Here is a 17,595-nt window from a genome sequence, read left to right on the forward strand (position 1 = left end):
ACCCACCCCCTGAGTCCAGCCACTGCCGGCTGTCCGTGCTTTGTGAAGCGAAATGGGCATCAATAGATACACGGAAAGATCAACTCTAGCTAGCTCTCAGCGGGTCACTGTGATGTCACTGTTCCCTGCGGGCATGGGGTGCGGGGATGGGGAGGGATGGAAGGTGAGGCTGGGTGGAGGTCAGCCTGGCAGGGCTGGCAGCTTCGGGGCCGCACCCCTTTGGTACCTGCTCCCTCATCGGGGGCCTCCGGATGGCAGCTCACACCAGGAGGGCCCCATGATGAGCACGGCACTAGCTGTGGTTGGCGGGGCTGGGGGGGTCATTGCTGTGCACCGCTCGGGCCGGCCAGAGTATTAGGACTTGTTGCTCCTTGTAAGAGCCCCACGAGGTGGTCCTCTCTCCGTTTCATAGAAAACTGAGGTTTCTACAGGGTAAGCAATGGGCTCAAGACCAGACAGCTAACAAGTGGCAGCGCCAGTGCCCCAAGCCAGGTCCGTTTGCTTCCGAAGCCTGTGCTCTTAACCGTGACACTACGTCACCTTGCTGCCGTGGCGTGGAGGTCATGAAAGCCCTGGTAAGGGTTTATTTAGGAGCCGCTGCATTTTGCTGCTTTAGAGCTATGACTTCACCCAATAACAAACCTATATGAGCACACGTAGCCGCAGAACACGGGCACGCGGCCACACGGGCTCACTTCTACCTGCCCGTTTGTTTCTCTCACGCCCGCTCTTCCTCCTCCCCTCCCCTCTCCCCACCCACCCACCCACCCACTCATCCATCTGCCTAACCAACACCTGTCAGGACACCGTTAGGTCCTGGGGATACATCACTGATGCCATCTTCCTTGCCCTCGAGGAGCTCGTGACCCAGTGGGGGGTGCCATCCATTTCTTTAGTGGCTGTCAGTGAGAAGAACCTGTCCATTTGGTCCCCAGGTTTCCACTTGCCAGGTTTTTGGTGAAAGATGTGGGCTTCTGGAATGAGGCAGTATGGACTCTGGGTCACCTCACTGGCCACCTGGGAGTAGTGGCTGGTGTCTGTGATGATATGAGACCCTGGTCTCTGCCTGAGCCTGTGGTCTTCAGGCCACACTGTGTGGGGGCGTTTTCTGCCTTAACCTCCAAAGAGAGGCTCCTCTTTGCTTCAAGGGCAGGTTGAGTGTCTCTGGTCACAGATCAGAGGTCAGAGTCCCGTTATGTCTAGATCTGGAGGAGGCTCACAGCAGAGTGGGGCTTAGGGCCTCTGGGTGGATGGGCGGCTGCATCACCACAAGCCCTCTGGGCACCCCAGCTGCGGAAGAAGTTGAGACGGAGGCCCCTCTCTGCATGTTTTGATAGTCAGGGGCAGCAGCTCTGTGTCGTATCATCACCAAGATCAAGGGAAATGTGTACTAGTCCGGCCTTAATTTAACTCCCAATCCCTGCCAATTTCATGTTAGCAGATCCGTTTGGAGCTGGAAGTAATGGGCCATATCATGCCCCAGAGATGGAGCAATGACTTATGTTGATGTCGCCCACTGGCTTTTTATGGAAATTATTAATAAATCAGTAATTCTATCTGCAGCGATGTTGTTGTGTTTATAAATATTTAATTTACCTTCAGGTGCTCACATTTTCTCAATCTTTGCCTTAAACTCTGCTGACATGGTTCTTCTTTCAGAAGCATGACTCAATAGATTAAGTTATCAGTGGGGGAAAGGTTAACCTCTCTCTCTCTCTCGCTCTCTCTCTCTCTCGCTCTGGAACATGGCTTTATCTTTCCTTTTTAATCTTTGCGTGATTTGGTGCAGGGGTGTGGGAATCGGGTGGCGGGAACATGATGTCTCCCATGACAGTGGTGAAAGATGAGTCTGGCTTCAGAAGAAGACAGACGAAACATCCCAATGAAGACCTTGCATGAGTGCGGACCTGTTGTTGGCACGTGTTTGTCCCTCCTTCAAATTAATGATGTTTAGTATCTGAAATGGTGTCTGATGTTTTCCTCCCACAGAGAAATAGCTTTGTCCTTGTTACCGACTCATCTTCTGAAATCCAGTGTGTTGATTATTATTGTACGGTGGGCTGAACGGAAAGGGCTTAACAAATTCAAAATAGAAGCACCCTCCAAGTCAAGCATTTTGCAGTAGAGATGGGGTCCAGCCCTGCCAGGGAGGAGAGAGCTAGGAAGGAATGAGAACTTTCTTACCCCTCGGGAGCTGATGTGAGCTAATTGTTGTTATTATTGTTTTATTCTTCTGTTTCAGGAAATTGCAGCTTATTTAATAACATTTGAGAAGCACGAAGAATGGCTAACCACCTCCCCTAAGACAAGGTAATGTCCCAGATCTCGCAGCTTTTCCGCGATGTATGGTAAATGGATTGATTTTCATTGACTACCTGGTTTGGCAAGTCAGTTCATGGGCAAGTCGAGTGTGCCGTCATGCCTTTGATAGGGCGCAACACTGAGACCTCATGAGCAGACCTACGGCCATGGCCATGAACACAATCAGGCAGCTTAAAAACAGTGCGGCTGCCGTCACATGAATTGGGACTTTTAACGGGATGGCTTAACACTGGGCCCCCCAACCGGTGGCTTTGAAAGCCTTGGCAGGTGGGAACATCAGGGGGGGTTTATTTTGGGAATGGGCCCACCTGCCCCCAGTGTTCTCTAGAAGCCCACTCTTTCTATGGGAAACTACCTTAACTGTGCGTGTTGATCCCAACGTGCTTTACAACTGAAGGTCGAGTTAATTTGGGTGGTGGTGAGAAGATCTTTCAAGTCGGAAGCAGGGGCTCTGATTATGGTTTATTGTACAGTGAATGAGCTTGAACCTCCGACTGCCACTGCTCGGGGCCATGGGGGATCAGGGACAATGAGGCCGGCTTGTGTCCTGCAGGGGAGGGGGGGTGTTGACGTTGCTGTGTAAACCACGGTGAGGCTGGGGCTTAGGGTGTGTTTAAAGGGCAGCCTCTTCTTTCCTCCCCTGCCCTCCGGTATCACTGTTGGTATGTTATACTTTAGGGCCTTGGAAATCCATGGCCAGCAATTGCCATCCCCTTTCCATTAGTGGTGACAGCGCCAGGCACTCGTTGGTGTGATGCATGTCAGCTGGAGCGTGGCTCCCACAGTGATGGGGCGGTGGGTGTGACTTCAGAGGCAGAAGCTCAGTCTCAGTCAGGGCGCGAGCACTCAGTTCTCCAGGTAGGTTAATGGAGACCCAGGGAAGGGGCGGGGCTGTGTGTCCTCTACCCCCTTGGCCAGGTCCTCGACCCCTACGCTTTCTGAGCCATGGAGGAAAGAGGGTCTTAGCCTCTAGACTGTTTACTCGTTCTGGATGGTACTTTGCACAACTTTATTAGGCTTCGGTTTTTACTGGTTAGCATCATTTTGATGAGGATAGAAAGGTCCATTTTGGAAGAGGTCGGAGGATATTGGGGAGGAAGTTAGTTCTGAGATTCGCATCTCCACAGGTGGGGTTAGGGGTGGGGCCAGGGGTTGGCACTGATTCTTTTTCCCCTCCAGCCCGTGTCCCTCTGCAGGATGTTCTCAACGCCTCAGTCTTCTGGGGCCATGATTTCCTTTGCTCTAAAACCAGGCGGTTTGCATTAGCCCGCTCTGTTGCAGTCATGCTTTCTAAGAAACAAGCTCCAAATGCAGTGACTCGGAACAGCAGACTTCTTCCCCCTTTGGTCACGTACTGTGGGGTTTGCTGTGGCTTTGGTTGGGTTTAGGACTGCTCCATGGGTCTTTTTGTTCTGGGACCTGGGCTGAGGAAGCCTCCATAGCCTGGGACGTGTGGTCATGGAGCATGGCAGGGGCTTAAAAGCCTAAGGCAACCCACGTAGGCATAATGAGGGTCCTGCGGGATGTGGCATCCTAGGTCACAACCACTCACAAATCCATTAGCTGAAGCCGTTCCTGTGGCCAAGCCCAATAGGAGCAGGGCCCAGAATGACTTTCTTCCGCCGAGTGTGGGAGAGGGCGGAGTGATTGAGTGAGTGGTGATGCGTCAGCTATTTGGGGAACACAGCCGTGTCCCCAGCTGTGGAAAGCCTGACATACTCGGCTCTTCTCTCTTCTGGGGACATCTTCTTCTAGGGCGGACATTCTCAGACTTGAGCAGGCACCAGGCTCCACTGGAGGGCTTGCTGAAATGCACACGCCAGGGCCCCGGAGACTCCCCAGAGTCTCCGATTCACTGGTCTTGGTGTGGGGCTTGGGCACCCGTTTTTCCCAACAAGTTCCCAGGAGCCAGCACACGGCCAGTCTGGGGCTTCACTTTGAGAACTGCTGCCCTGGTTTCTGGGTGGAGTAGGGGAAGGGAGTCTGACGGATTTCTGTCTCTGCACTATTTCCTGACTTCCAGCAGTGCCTTCATCTCAAGCAGCCTGCAGCATCTGTGCGCCCCTCACTCCTCAGCAGAACCCTCCTTGAATCGAAGTGGAAGGAAAGAGCTTCCTCTAGCTAGAGAGTGAGATTCTCCGGGACGCGTCCCGGGCCACACATCCAATTTCAGATACGCAGACATGTGCTGTGTTTTAGAACACCCCCCGACTGCAGATGGGTAAAACATTTCAAGCAGGGATTTTGCCTCGTGTTTCAGCCTTCAGAGTTTGGGTTTGAGTTGAGAAGTGAATGTCACTCACGGTCATGCCTGACTCACTTGACTTTTTGGAGTATAAATAGAGCCAGGAGACTTCCCATCCCGAGGCACAAGGGGCATGCGTGCCGCTGAGTGGGAATGGGGGGGGAGTTGGATATTGACAAGCCGGGGTTTGGGGCCTAGCCCTGTCCCTTGATCACTCTGGGACTTGTAGAAAGTCATTTTAGCGCCTCATTAAAAGCCCCTCTGTTCTTCTCCATGTATGAGATGGACTCGATGTCCTGGTGTCCTCACTGGGCCATCACGAGGATGGAGGGAGACTGTATTCGTGATATGGCTTTCTCTGCACGCTGGGAGGCTCAGTGTGGTTGCCCGGGGACGTGCCCATTCCTCTCATCTGCAAGGGGCGGTCCCTGGGCCCTCCGGAGGCTGCAACTTCAGAGACATCTGCCAGAGTCCCTCCAGGCTTCGGGAAGACAAATTTCTTTCCTCAAGGCAGAGGGTAAAGACAGAACGTTTCCGATTAGTATTATAATACCCACTCCGTGTTTACACTTGAAGGCTTCTCGTCCCAGGAGGAGGGAAAAGTTGCTATGGTTGTTCAAGGACCTTCCTAAATTAGTTGTTGAGTTGAGTTTGGGTGCCCCCCTCCCGTCCCTAGTATTGAAATTAATTGGTGCAGTTAACTGCTGAGTTCATACAAACCGGCCTCCTGGTACTAAGGAATTAATGACACCAATACTCCGCTGAATGAGAAGGCAATGCGACTTCTGTGTGCCACCGCCACTGCTAATTTCATTTTGGAAAATTAATAAAAATGAATTGCACCACTGACATTTATAGAGTTTCCTAATAAAATGATACATTGTTTGTGTGGAGGAATCCCTATTAAATTAATTGTGGTAATCAGTTCACATATAGATGTTGGTGTAGGGAGCTGCACAGGGACCCGCCTTGTCTCGGTGGCTTGCTGATGGCTGGGGGTTATAAATATAGCCCTTGCCCAGATACTGTCCTAATTACAGAGAAGGTCCCGGGAGCCCCGCTCACCTGTTTCATAATGAGGTGTGCTACAAGGAGGCTCCCAGGGTTGGGGGCCTCGGGGGCGGTGGCGGCCCCGTGACAGGGTTGAGTGTTGAATGTTTAAACAGCCCATATTGTATTATCAGCAACTGGGACCTTCTGGAAATGGCAGTTTGAAAAATCACCCTTCAGGACGTCTCTATTTGGCACTTGCTGTGTGCTCAGCACTGGAATAATACCATTTGGGGGCCCTGGGGAGCTCCACACTCCCCACCCCACCAGGTGAACTCAGAGTCTTAGAATGAGGAGCCCCCTCCCTCGGTCTAGAATGTTCTTCCAGCTCCTCCTTCTGGCCTTGATTTGGTGTCACTTTCTCGGCAAGGTCTTCCCTGAACACGCTATTTAAAACCACACCCCTCCCGTTCGGCCAGACCTCGTTTCTTCTTTTTCCTGATGTTTCTGCGGAGCACTTGCGGCCATTTGACACACGATGTATTTCATCTTTTTATTTGTCTGATTCGTTTATTCTTGATCTGACCTCCTCTCCCCCAAAGTGACAGTACCGCCGGTGCTGGTGTGCTCTTGGGGTATCCCTAGTGCCGGGGACCGCGCTGGACATGCCGTCGGGCCTCAGTGCGCGTCGGTGGCGCGAATGAGCCTGAGACAGAAGACGTGTCTGAGTGTGTGAAGGAGGCGATCTGGGCTTGCTCTGTTCTGTTTCTGTTTTGTGTGTCCCCCAGATCGGTTAGCTGACCTGGTGCTGTGCTCTTAGATCCTTTCAACGGCCCTGCCCGGCAGCGAGATGCCGAGAGGGTACGCGATCTGTCCAAGATGGCACAGCAGATGTTGGAACTGGAACTTGAGCGCATGGTTATCTTCCTGCAAAGCTCTTCATCTTAGCTTTTGTGCTGTCCCACTGTGTGGGTGTCGGGTTTGAAGGTGGTCCAATACGGGGTTTCGCTATTCCCCGCCACCTCCCATCGCCAAGATTTCTGAGCCACCTGGGAGAGCCAGGTGCCGGGCAAAGCGTCCCTGTGTCAGTGAGCACAGCTCAGGTGTGTCCGTGAGGTGCGTTCCCATGCTGCCCTCCAGCACAGGATTTAGCCTCCCTGTGGCGGGCAGTGTGGGAAAACGGCACCCTGCCGTAGTGCAGACTGCAGAGTGGAGCAGGGCCCAGGGAGGTGGCCTGCAGAGTTCAGCAATCCCAAGAATGCATCGCTCCTCCCCTGGGAAACGTGCAGCCTTCCCTGGAAATTGGGGACATGCAAAGCTCTGGATGGAACTGGAAGCCTTTCCTTCCCAGGAATCTTGTGTATACTGGTTAGAAGGAAGCTGGAAGATGCTATTAATTATCTAATTAATTAATTAGATTTATATAGATAGCACCTAACACTGAAGCACTAAAGGTCTAGTAATAGAATTTTCCTATAATGAGCGCTGAGTGCTTCTTGGTCAATGAGCAGTAAAACAGCCAAGTCTAGGGAGGGACTCTGGAAGGCGGGAGAAGGGAAGTGAGACCCAAGTTTTGAGAAGACCGATGTGACAGCCGGAGACACCCCACTGTCCCTCTCTCATCTTCCTGGACCTCACTGTCCATTGTTTCTTGTGCTCCCAGTGGTGGCGGGGCGGGAGGGTGGCCACCGAGTCCTCTGTCCTCCCCCCACCCCAGGACTCTTGTCCCTGCATGGAGGTAGCGGGTGCTTCTGCCCATGTTCTGGAGGGGAGCCCATGTCTGCAGTCCCCCAGGTCGCCCGTACCACCACTGTCAACCTTAGATTAGGGGAACCCCTCCCGCGGCGCTTCCCTCTCTGGGCTGGACCCTCTCCCTGCACCAGCTGCCCTGCAATGCTCCTTTGTGGCGCCATTGTTCCCCTCCAAGGCCTCGGAGATTTCCTATGTGACAAGTCCCCCTCTGGTGTCACGTTCAAGGTCGCTGTCCTGCCTCAGCCGTCTTCTTCAGTACTTCCCTTTGATTCCCACCTCAAAGCACCTACTAGTTAGGTAGTTGCTTCCTGCTCTCTAAACACATCTCCGTGTCCCCTCCTTTTTGCCTTCAGACCGAGAACGCTCCATGTCCAGCCCAGTCTGTCTGTCCCTCGAGTCTCACCTCTTTCTGGGAGGCCCCGCAGACGCACCAATCTGTATTGGCCTCGTCGCTCTCAGCTTCTGCTGCCCACATGTGCTGTATCGCCAGTTGTGTGACAGTTCATCTGTACAGCAGTCCTGCTTCCACGGGGAGATGGGAGCCCCTGCCATTGGGTCACACTGCCTCTTTTGTCTCTGAATGACTAGTGCACAGGGGAACTTCGATGGGGCGCAGGGCAGGATGAAGGCTCAGGGCAGAACCAGGGTGTGGGCTCGGGGCTGCAGCTAGAAAGCCAGCCTGATCCAGCCCCAGGCCTGTCCCCGTGCAGTCGGCACTGTTTTGTGCCAGGGCCTCCGTAAGTGGCCTGTGGGGCTGACCCTTGGCCCCCTGCAGGGCGTGGGATCCCTGGGGAGGGTTCTTGAGAGACCAGAATAGAATTGCAAAAGTCACCTGGAGAGGCGGTTTTTGGGTGATTAAAGACTTCGCAGAAATAAACCCCGGAGAAGTCCTGACACACGGTTCCCGCAGCCTGGCTGCAGCTCGAGGACCCTCGCTCCCTTGAGTGTCCCTGCCACAGGGGGTCAGACCCCGTGTGACTCCACTAAGTGAAGTCCTAGGGGAGTCAGACTCACAGAGACGGAGAGAAGACGGGTGGGAGCCAGGGGCTGGGGGACGGGGATGCGGAGTGAGCATTTCCTGGGGACAGGAGAAAGTTCTGGGAACGGGGGCCGGTGACAGCTGCACCTCATTGTGGCTGAACTTAGCGCCGTGAACTGCACACTTGAAAGTGGTAAAAAAGGTAAATTTCATGTTGCTTGTATTTGACGATTTAAAAAAAGATTCTCATAGCAGCTTCTTTCTGTGTCTAGTTGGGCAGGGCCGGGGGCAGGGATTGGCTGGACGTGTGTTTGCACACGCGTGTGCGTGGAGGGGGTTCTGTTGGGGGACGGAGTTTGACAGGGCAGCCCTTCTACCTACATCGCTTCAAGGACTCTGTTCTTCGTGGCTGCAAAGAAAAAATAAACTGGGTCAGCAGTCATTTCAATGTGGCGACCTTTTGCGTTTTGCTGAATTGGGGACCTGCTATCAAATTAACATAACGATGTGTCATGTTAGATCCATTTCAGTATTTGCCTAAGATATTGAGCGAATCCTTGATCAAGTGCAAACTATCATCATTAACCAAAGAGCGAGCGGCGTGCGAGGGGGTTCGCAGCTGTGGTGTCTGCTGCCGGAGACTCCTGCGAGGCCCCATCCGCTCCGCGCCCCGGGACCTTCCCGGGAGGCATCTGCCTCAGGGTCCTGTGGTTTTGAGACCTTTCCCGGTGAGGAAGGGAATTAGCCGTGACCTGGATCCTGATGGATAAAGTGTGTGGTGTCTCGACAGTGGTGGGGAAATCCCTAGCCTCTGTGTGGAAGTGGGTCTGTCCCAGATTCCAGTTCATTATCCGGAATCACAGACTGCAGAGGAGATGGAGCTGGGGGCGCCGGCGGAGGCCGCCTCTCCGGAACCCTGAGTGTGGCAGGGGGGGGGCTGCCCAGGTCCCTGCGACCCTGGTTCCCCTGGGAGGTTTCCGCTGCTGTCCCCTCTGTGGGTGGGCAGGGGGGAGCGGGGGGCTCGTCTGTGCTCAGCAGCCGCTGGGCCGGCTTCCATCGGGCACGGACCTTGTGTCTGTCCTCCCTGGGATAGGCAGCTGCTTGCTCCCGGTTCCCACTTCCACTTCCTTCCCTAGTTTCCTTTTTGTCAAAAATATCCATGCATGCAGTTTAATAAGTCAAAAGGCCCTAAAGGGCTAGGAAGAAGGAGCAGCAGACCTCAGCCCCTTGGCTCAGGCCTGCGTCCCAGGAGCCGGCGCTGGTCACTCCCGAGTGCTGAGATTTACCTCTGGTCTTCTCCGCAGGTCCCTCTGCTCTTAATTGCTTTGTCAGGTTTGGGCGATTGTCTTTTGACTTCCTCATATGCTAAACGAGGATTCAGCCTCTCCCTCTGCCACCTGCTGCATTTTCCTCACCCCCCCCCCCCCCCCCGGGCTTTGGTTGCGGAATTCTGAGATTCAGCCTCTCTGGGCACTGAGGTCTGGAGCCACAGGCTGGGTTCTCCCAGGTGCTGCCAGTCTGGGAACCAGGCAGGGAAGGGGCTTGCCATGCCACCATGAATTAGTGAGTTCCCCCAGTTTGCATCTGTGTTTCCTGCCTCTCCTCCGCTGTCTTCACGTCCCGGGATTTTTTAAGGGTCTCTCTCTCCAGAGAAGAAATGTGTCTCCAATAGCGGCGGAGAAGCCAGGTGGTTGCCTGGCGGCTTGGGGGTCGGTGTGGGGCCCTGGGAGGGCCTGACCGCTCCCTGCACAGACCTGCGACCTCTCCCTGTCTCCCACCTCATTTCCAACCTCTGCCTTCTCTGGCACCTAATTCTCGCAGTTTGCCAGTCGGCTGGGCTCCGCGGGCAAGTGGACTTGCTGTGCTCAGTGTCCTCTGTGGGGCACGTGGCCTTGGGCTGTTTCTGCTCTGCTGGAATGTGTTGACATCTCTGTCCCAGTCCCGGCTCTGCTCCTGTCGCCCCGTCCTTGCGGGTCTGCGCCTGTTTTCCTTCTCTGTGGCTGGCTGCGCCGGAGTCGGCCCCGCGTCTGCGGCTCACGCGCGCACTCAGTCTTCCTTGCTGTTTCACTCACGCTGTTTTTCTCTCTCTTTTTCGGGGAGAAGAGCCTCATAACATCGTTTTGAGGTTGTACATGCGCAACGCACTCAGGGCCCAGGGAATCCCATCGCCGTGAGGCACACCCCCTCGTGTGCAAGGCTGCAGCCCGAGGCGTGCGGACACCACACCCCCAATGCGTGCCTCGCCTGCTTCACTGTGCTCCCTTGGTTTAGAGCCTTTCCTGGTGTCAGCACAAGAGGTGTGGCGTGGCCTCTCGCTGGGCATAATTTTAGGGGTTTGGGGGCTGCTGGGGGCCATGTGGTATGCCATGCCTGCCAGCTGACCGTGTGCCTCCAAGCGTTCTAGCTCTATGTGGCTATGAGCATGTCTTCCTTGGGTTGTGTAGGCGGGGTGCTCTCATCAGAGCCCCCGTGGTGCAAGGTGCGGTGCTGGGGCACCCATGGAGGCTGCTGGCCCGGGGGCTCCTGCCGGCCTGTCTGTGCAGGATAACCCGGCAGTGAGGACTGTTGCGAGCGAGACAGTGCTGGCACTGTGCGCACACTTGCCGACGGCACTTACGGTCCTTATCAGTGACCCCCCCACACCCCCCGCAGTCTGCTTTTGTTTCTGCTCCTGCCCCTTCGTTCTTCCTGTCTTCAGTCCCTCCTGCACGCGGAAAATTAGGATTGTCTGGTTTTTCCTTAAGGGCCTGGGCTGGTGTCTGTGGTGTTTCCTGCAGATCAATTCTGATCTAATAAATTGTTGCCGGCTGGGGGAAAGGGAGCTGCCCCCGTGCCTAGAGGCTTTGCCGGGTGGGAAGGCACGTTCTGGGGAGAGACCATTCTTTGCAAATCATGGTCTTCTGTGTAAGGAGTAATTCCCAAATTAGCTGGGTACTCTGGGCGGGAGGTTCTCCCACTGGTCTCAGTCTGGTTAGGAGCTGTGACTGTCTTTGCTGTTCTTAGAGTCCCCACAGTCCTTTATGATGGAGCTTTAAAAAAAATGGAGAATAACCCAAAACAAAGGAAGAAAACCTTTTGTGGCTCTCCAGCTCTCCGGCATATCCCACTGGCCACGTGCACGGTTGCTTTGTGTGGTGTGTGTAGGTTTAGGCATCCACACAAGCACACACATCTGGTACACACACGCACACCTGTAGACACACACAGACACAGGTGCATCCGTGTACACATTTAATACATGCGCGGACATACGTATGCACAGGCAGGTATAGGCATGTGTATGTGCGGACACACATGTTTACACATGCACACCTACAGAAACACACTCTTGGGCACATATGCACATGTATAGGACCTACATAAATGCACAACTCCCATGCGCACACGTGTACACATATGTATACTCAGACCTCTAGTCCCATTCTCTTTTGTACGAGCATTATTTCTGGGGAAATTTTCCTTCTTTTCTTACCAATTTAATAAGATGGATGAAACACAATTTCTCCTAATGGAAGAGATAAATTCTTTCGTAGTGGCTGCCCTGACCTCCCCGAGTGGGAACTCACCGTGGATTGAGCTGCTTCGTCGAGGGGCCTCTGGCGGCAGGGGGGACCCAGGCCCAGGCGGAGGGCAGCTGCGAGAGTCGAGGAGCGGGTCCTGGCCTGGCCGAGCCAAACGGTGCGGCCCTCGCCGAGGTGGCTTCTGGGCGGCTGCGTTGCTATTTCCATCACAGCCCCGGTGAGGCCAGTAGGAAAGTGGGTGCGGGTGTTGGTGGGGGCTCATGAGTCACAGGACCGATTGCCTCTGGGGGTCAAGGGGCAGGGGGTGCCGGGGAAGCCAGACCCGTGCCAGGGTTCAGGGGAAAGCCACGGAGAAAGGCCGCGAAGTCAGGGCTAGAAGGAGACTGTGCGGTGGCATAGGAGAGGAAGGAGACGGGGCACACGCGCATCTGTCCAGCACAGCCTGGGCTGTGGAACCGCCGTTTCCATGCAGCTTCCCTCACGCACAGCCGTGGCTCTTCTGCAGCCGCTGCCGCAGGCTCCCACGAATTAATCCCGTGCACCGGCTTTGGGGGATGCTGTCCCCGCTCCTCCCATCTGGGGCTTGAAGGGGCTCTGCTGGGGGAGACAGCGGGGTCCGAGCCGCACAACACCGCGTTGTCCCCTCACGTCGTTGCCCGTCTGCTCTGCTCACCTGTTTCTTCAGGGAACGGCTCTGATGGGCCCGTGCGCGCCGTGCGGGGCTGGCGGTGGGGATGTGGGGCGAGTCGGGGTGAAGCAGGGCCGGTTTGGAGGAATGCAAGCAGCGACAAGTGCGGGGGGGGGGGGGGCGCCGCCCCCCCAGGGGGGGGGGGGAGGGGTGGGGGGGCCGCTTTCCTGAAAGGCCAGACAGGGCGGCAGAGACCCCCAGATGAGGGGCTGTGTGAGTGTGTGCATGTGTCTATGTGTGTGTCTGTGTGCGTGTGCGCAAGCGCGTGAGTGTGCGAATAGGTATGTGTGAGCATCTGTGTGCGTGTGTGCAAGCGCGTGTGAGTGTGCGTGTGTTGGGGGCGTGGCGTGAGGGGCGTGTGGGGCTGGATGAAGTCCTGCCTGGAGGCGGTGAGGGCGGGGAGCGCGGGCGGAGGGCGGTGCCGGAGGGGCGGGCACGGCGGAGGGCCGGGAGGCCGCACACCAGGCGAAGATCTGGGGATAAGGGCAGACCCATGGGGACACCTGCGGGAGGGTTTCGGGCAGGGCAGGGCCGGCGAACGGGCCGGGAGATGAACAGCCCCATCCCGGCTGGCCGGGAAGCGGAGCGCGCCCGGCGAGGACAGGACGGAGGTGCTGGGAAACCCGGAGCTCTCCCTCGCCTCTGCAGGTGTCGGCGCTCGTGACAGAAAGACTGTCCCTCTGAATCTGCTGCGCCCCGTTAGCTGCTGTCCTCTCCGGGGACAAGGTATGATCTGGCGTGGAGAGTTGAGAGAGTCGGAAGAACTCTCGGCCAGCCTGGCTGACGGGGGCTCAGCAGCTCCGAGCCCAAAGCTGGGATTCCGTTAGGATGTCAGTAGCCCCGCCTCGGCTGCCACCACCCCCACGGGTCCCTCGGTCCCTTGCGTTCTGCCTCCTCTCAGCCTCCTCGCTCCTCTCCACACTGGGGTCCCGACCGAGGCTCCGGGGGTGGCCGTGTTCCCCGGGTGCCTTGCTGGGCCCGATAGCCTCACAGCACGGCCCCATCTACGCGGTGGAAAAATATTGACAACAGTGTGATAGTGACGGATGACAGAGGGGACGCCCGGGAGAAATACTCCCTTGAAACAACGGCCAAACTTTGAGTTCTTTTTTGGCCGTGGTACAGAATTCCAAGCTGAGAAGAAAATCCATCCCTTTACTTTACGAGTAAGTGGTTCTCGCTTCCTGTAGAAACTTCCAACCTTAACTCCTGTGTCCTGTTAGCTTATGTCCGGAGTGACGCGTGGTCCGCCATTTCTCTAGCGCCAGAGGGCTGCAAGGAAACGTCAGAGTTTTGCAGTTTGTTAATTTTGCATTAAATAATTAATAGTAGAGTTAATTGATGAATTATTCAATTTTCAGGTAAAATGGGATGATAAATATTCATAACTTATTTTATTAAGGGAATTTCCATTTCATATGCCATTAAATCTAGATTAACGAAGGCTGATTTCAAATGAAGATTGAAAACAATTGTGCTTTGGAATTAATTTACTAAGTTAAGGTCATTGCTTAGTGAGTTTACCCCCCGCCAGAAAGTTAGGGCTTCATCACCTGGATAAGTGTCTGAATTCACAGAAGGAACCTTGCCATTAGTTTAGAAACATTCCACGAGTCCACTGGGGATTTCCCCTGCGGCGCTCCCAGGTTCTGGTGGGCACAGATGGGAGTACGGGGAAGTAGGGGTGCGTAGAGGGCAGATCTGGGGTCCCTCCCAGCCGGCATCTGGCTGTTGCTTTGAGCTGTTTTTTACTTGTTCACCAACTACAACCTAATTGAATATTAACCCAAACCTGACGTGATGAGGGTGTACATTCTGGTAAAAGAGTGAGTGGTCCTTGCAAACATCTCAAAGTCAGCTTTAAAACACCTGGCCTTTCCCCTGGAGTTCTAGGAGGTATGTGCTGTGACTTCCCGTCCAGCAATGTCCTCAGCCACCCGGTGTCTATAGCTTCAGTTTTTGTGTTTTCCAGCTATCTGATTCCTTTGAGGCCTGGTTTATGTGAATTCATGAAACTGCTATAAAGCCCCGACCCACACACCAGCACTGAACGTTCCTCAGGACCTCACAGACTGTACCTTGCAAAGCTGCTCCGTCCAGCTTGGGATCTCAAGACTCATAACAGCCCTACAAATTGGGGAGTGCCTGTAGCATACTGAGGCAGGGGGGCTGGGGTGGTGGAGACAGAAAGGCAGAGGTAAAGGGAAGGGGGAAGTGAGGGGAGCGAGAGAACAGGAGTCCTTCCCTCGCTTGCCTATCCACTTCCCTCTGCTCAAGGCCAAGGCAACTGAGTCCTCCTGATGGTGTAACCCGCCCAAGGTCGCTCAGCTTAATTAGACATGGACGTTGAGACCATAGCCCAGGTCCTTCTGACTCATTTTGGAGTGCTTTTTTCAACTTCAGCATCTTAGGGCTTTAAAATAATTTCTTAACCACCCTGTATAGTGGGGCACTTGGGAGTAGTTATAGCCCGACGGAGCGGTTCTCTGCATCACCAAGTGTTCATTATAATTTTCCAGCAAAACTTGTTTGCTCTGGAGAAGTCAATCCTACAGTAAGCCTTCATTTCAGAGGAGAGCATTTGATGTTACATCTCTATGAACCTGCTCTCCTAAAATTATCCCTAATTGGCTTGGAAAGTAGCTTCCAACAGGCAGATGGCTTAATATCTCGACTTCCCGGTTGTGACTCAGGGAGGCTCCAGGGTTCTCTCTGGTTTGGGCTGGTGATCTTGTTAACTTGGAGGGCGAGATCCTATTGCCGACGTGCAGCTGAAGAGCTGCCTCTGGGAGCTGGTGTGGAGACCACCACAGGCAGCCTGTCTCAGCCAGGATGCTGGATGGTGGTGGGGCGAGGAAAGGGGTTGTTGAAAGGCAATTCTATAATCTCTAGCATCCACCAACAAGCCTTTATTGAGTGCCTGCTGTGTGCATAGGTTTATACCAGGCACTGTGTGGTTACAAAGGCAGTAGAAAACATGGCCCCTAATCCAATTGGAGAGACAGGTCATGCATATCCGAGATAACTGGAGAGTAACTCCCAGACAGCATACACAGGAGAGCCTGGCGTACGTGTGTGTGCACACACGCATGCGCTCGCACACACACGGAGCTGTAGGAGGAATGCAAAACGGGGCCAAGATCAATTGGATTCAATTGATTTCATTGGGAAAAACAGCACAGCAACATTTGTAGGGGTGAATTTCAATCAGAAAACCCTGAACTTTGGCTGGGGGAGGGGATTGTGCGCCCTGATGGGGGACAGGAGGGCGACACTTGGGCTTTTCTCGTCCTGAAACCACGGATACAGCAAATTAATTGGTGGCTTTGGCATAAGTGATTAGAAGGCTCTAGAGGCCATGGGCTGCACTAGGATGAAATGAAGGCCCAGAAAGAAAAGCTTCGCGGAGGGGAGGGCTGCCGTCGGGATGTCTTCATTTGTGTTCAGTCTGCGGGGAGCCTGGTAGAGGCTGAATAAGGAGCCAGAGCTATTCTCCATGCTGAAGAGCTGTCCTGGTGGACACAACCAGGGTCCCCTTTTATTGAGTGTCTAGGTAGGTGCAGGAAGGTTGGAAGGACTTCCCAAGCTGGGATTCACAGCGGCTGTCTGACTCGAAAGCCTCTGCCGTTCCTCTGCCCTTGTGTAACTCACAGGACCGTAAGTGGGGCCATTTGCAAGGTCACCCTAGTCAGCCACTGGGATCATGTCCACCTCTTCCCGGACTGGAGAGCAGTGCTTGTCCACTGGGGAGAGTTTGGGCATCCCCAGGAGATTTCTGACAATACCGGGAGACATAAATATGTTACGTATTGGTAATCACTGTAGGAGTAGACAGGCTACTGGCATCTCCTGGTAGAAGCCACTGATGCTGGTAAGCATCTTACAGTTTCCTGCAGTGCACAGGACAGCCCCCCCTCAAGGAATTATCTAACCCTACATGTCGGTAGTGCTGAGGTGGACAAACCCTGGTGTCAATGAAGAGAATTCCGTGCTGAAGTGCCAGGTGGTAATGAGCCAGACCGGATTTGAATCCCTGTTTGGCCACTTATTAGCAGGAAGTTAACTACCCCCCTGTGCCTCAGCTTCCTCATCTGTATAATGGGAATTACAACAGTGCCTGTTGTGAGGAGTAAACGAGGAAATGCTGAACCCTCGTGTGACATGGTGTTGGTGTATTCACTATGATGATCTTGCCAGGAATCCATCCAGAAGGGCAGTCCCATATGGCCCTGGGTTCTGTACGCACACAGACTGATTGTTCTTTGCTTCTGTTTTTGTGGTTACACGGAATGATGGTCTGAAGACTCATGTCATTGTCAACTACCAGCAGTGCTCTTTGGGGAAAAGCCAGTTTCTGAGAGGAGAGAGTATTAGTGGAGTTCATGTCACAGCAGTCAGCAGAGAAGGGCGTTTTAGATGGAAGGCTGTTACATAGGAGGCTGAGATCAGAGCCCAAATTCATTGATTATCCATGTAAAAGATCTTTATTGATTACTAAGTCAGTTATCTATTGCTGTGTAACAAGTCACTCAGAACTTGGTGGCTTAAAATAACAAATACCATTTCTGTGGGTCAGGAAGGCAGGACAGCTAAGCTGGACACCTCTGCCCCTGGGTCTCTCATGGCGACAGCCAGGCCGTCAGCTGGGACTGCAGACTCATCTGAAGACTCGAGTGGGGCGGGAGCCACTTCCAAGCTCACGCGTATGGTAGTTGGAGGATTCAGTCTTTCTTCGGCTTTGGGCCAGGAGCTCAGTTTTTCACCAGCCGTTAGCCAAGGTCACCCTGGTTCCTCGCTACATGGGTCTCTCCAAAATGCAGCTTGCTTCCTCCATCAGAGTAGGTTAGCAAGACAGTACGGGAGGATGAGCAAGACCAAAGCCAGAGTCTCTTTGGAATCTGATCTCATAAATGACACCCTGTCACTTCTGCTTCTTAGAAGAGAGTCACTAGGCCCACTTCACAGTGGGGGAGGGCATCACCAAGGGCAGGGATTCCAGGAGGCGAGGGTCACCCAGGAGGCGAGGATCACCCAGGAGGCGAGGGTCACCCAGGAGGCGAGGGTCACCCAGGAGGCGAGGGTCACCCAGGAGGCGAGG

At 54.3% G+C, this 17,595-nt stretch overlaps 1 protein-coding gene across 13 annotated transcripts in view; it reads left to right on the forward strand.

Moving 5' to 3' along the window:
- Window positions 1-17,595, forward strand: part of CAMTA1 (calmodulin binding transcription activator 1) — an 822,863-nt gene that overhangs the window by 280,936 nt on the left and 524,332 nt on the right. For all 13 annotated transcript variants that reach the window (XM_059374689.1, XM_059374684.1, XM_059374683.1 and 10 more), the window contains one exon: window positions 2,243-2,310. In XM_059374689.1, coding sequence (XP_059230672.1) covers window positions 2,243-2,310 — 68 coding nt within the window. The remainder of the gene's footprint in view (window positions 1-2,242; window positions 2,311-17,595) is intronic.

The sequence above is a fragment of the Mustela nigripes genome, chromosome 14 (assembly GCF_022355385.1).
Source record: "Mustela nigripes isolate SB6536 chromosome 14, MUSNIG.SB6536, whole genome shotgun sequence".
NCBI lineage: Eukaryota > Metazoa > Chordata > Mammalia > Carnivora > Mustelidae > Mustela > Mustela nigripes.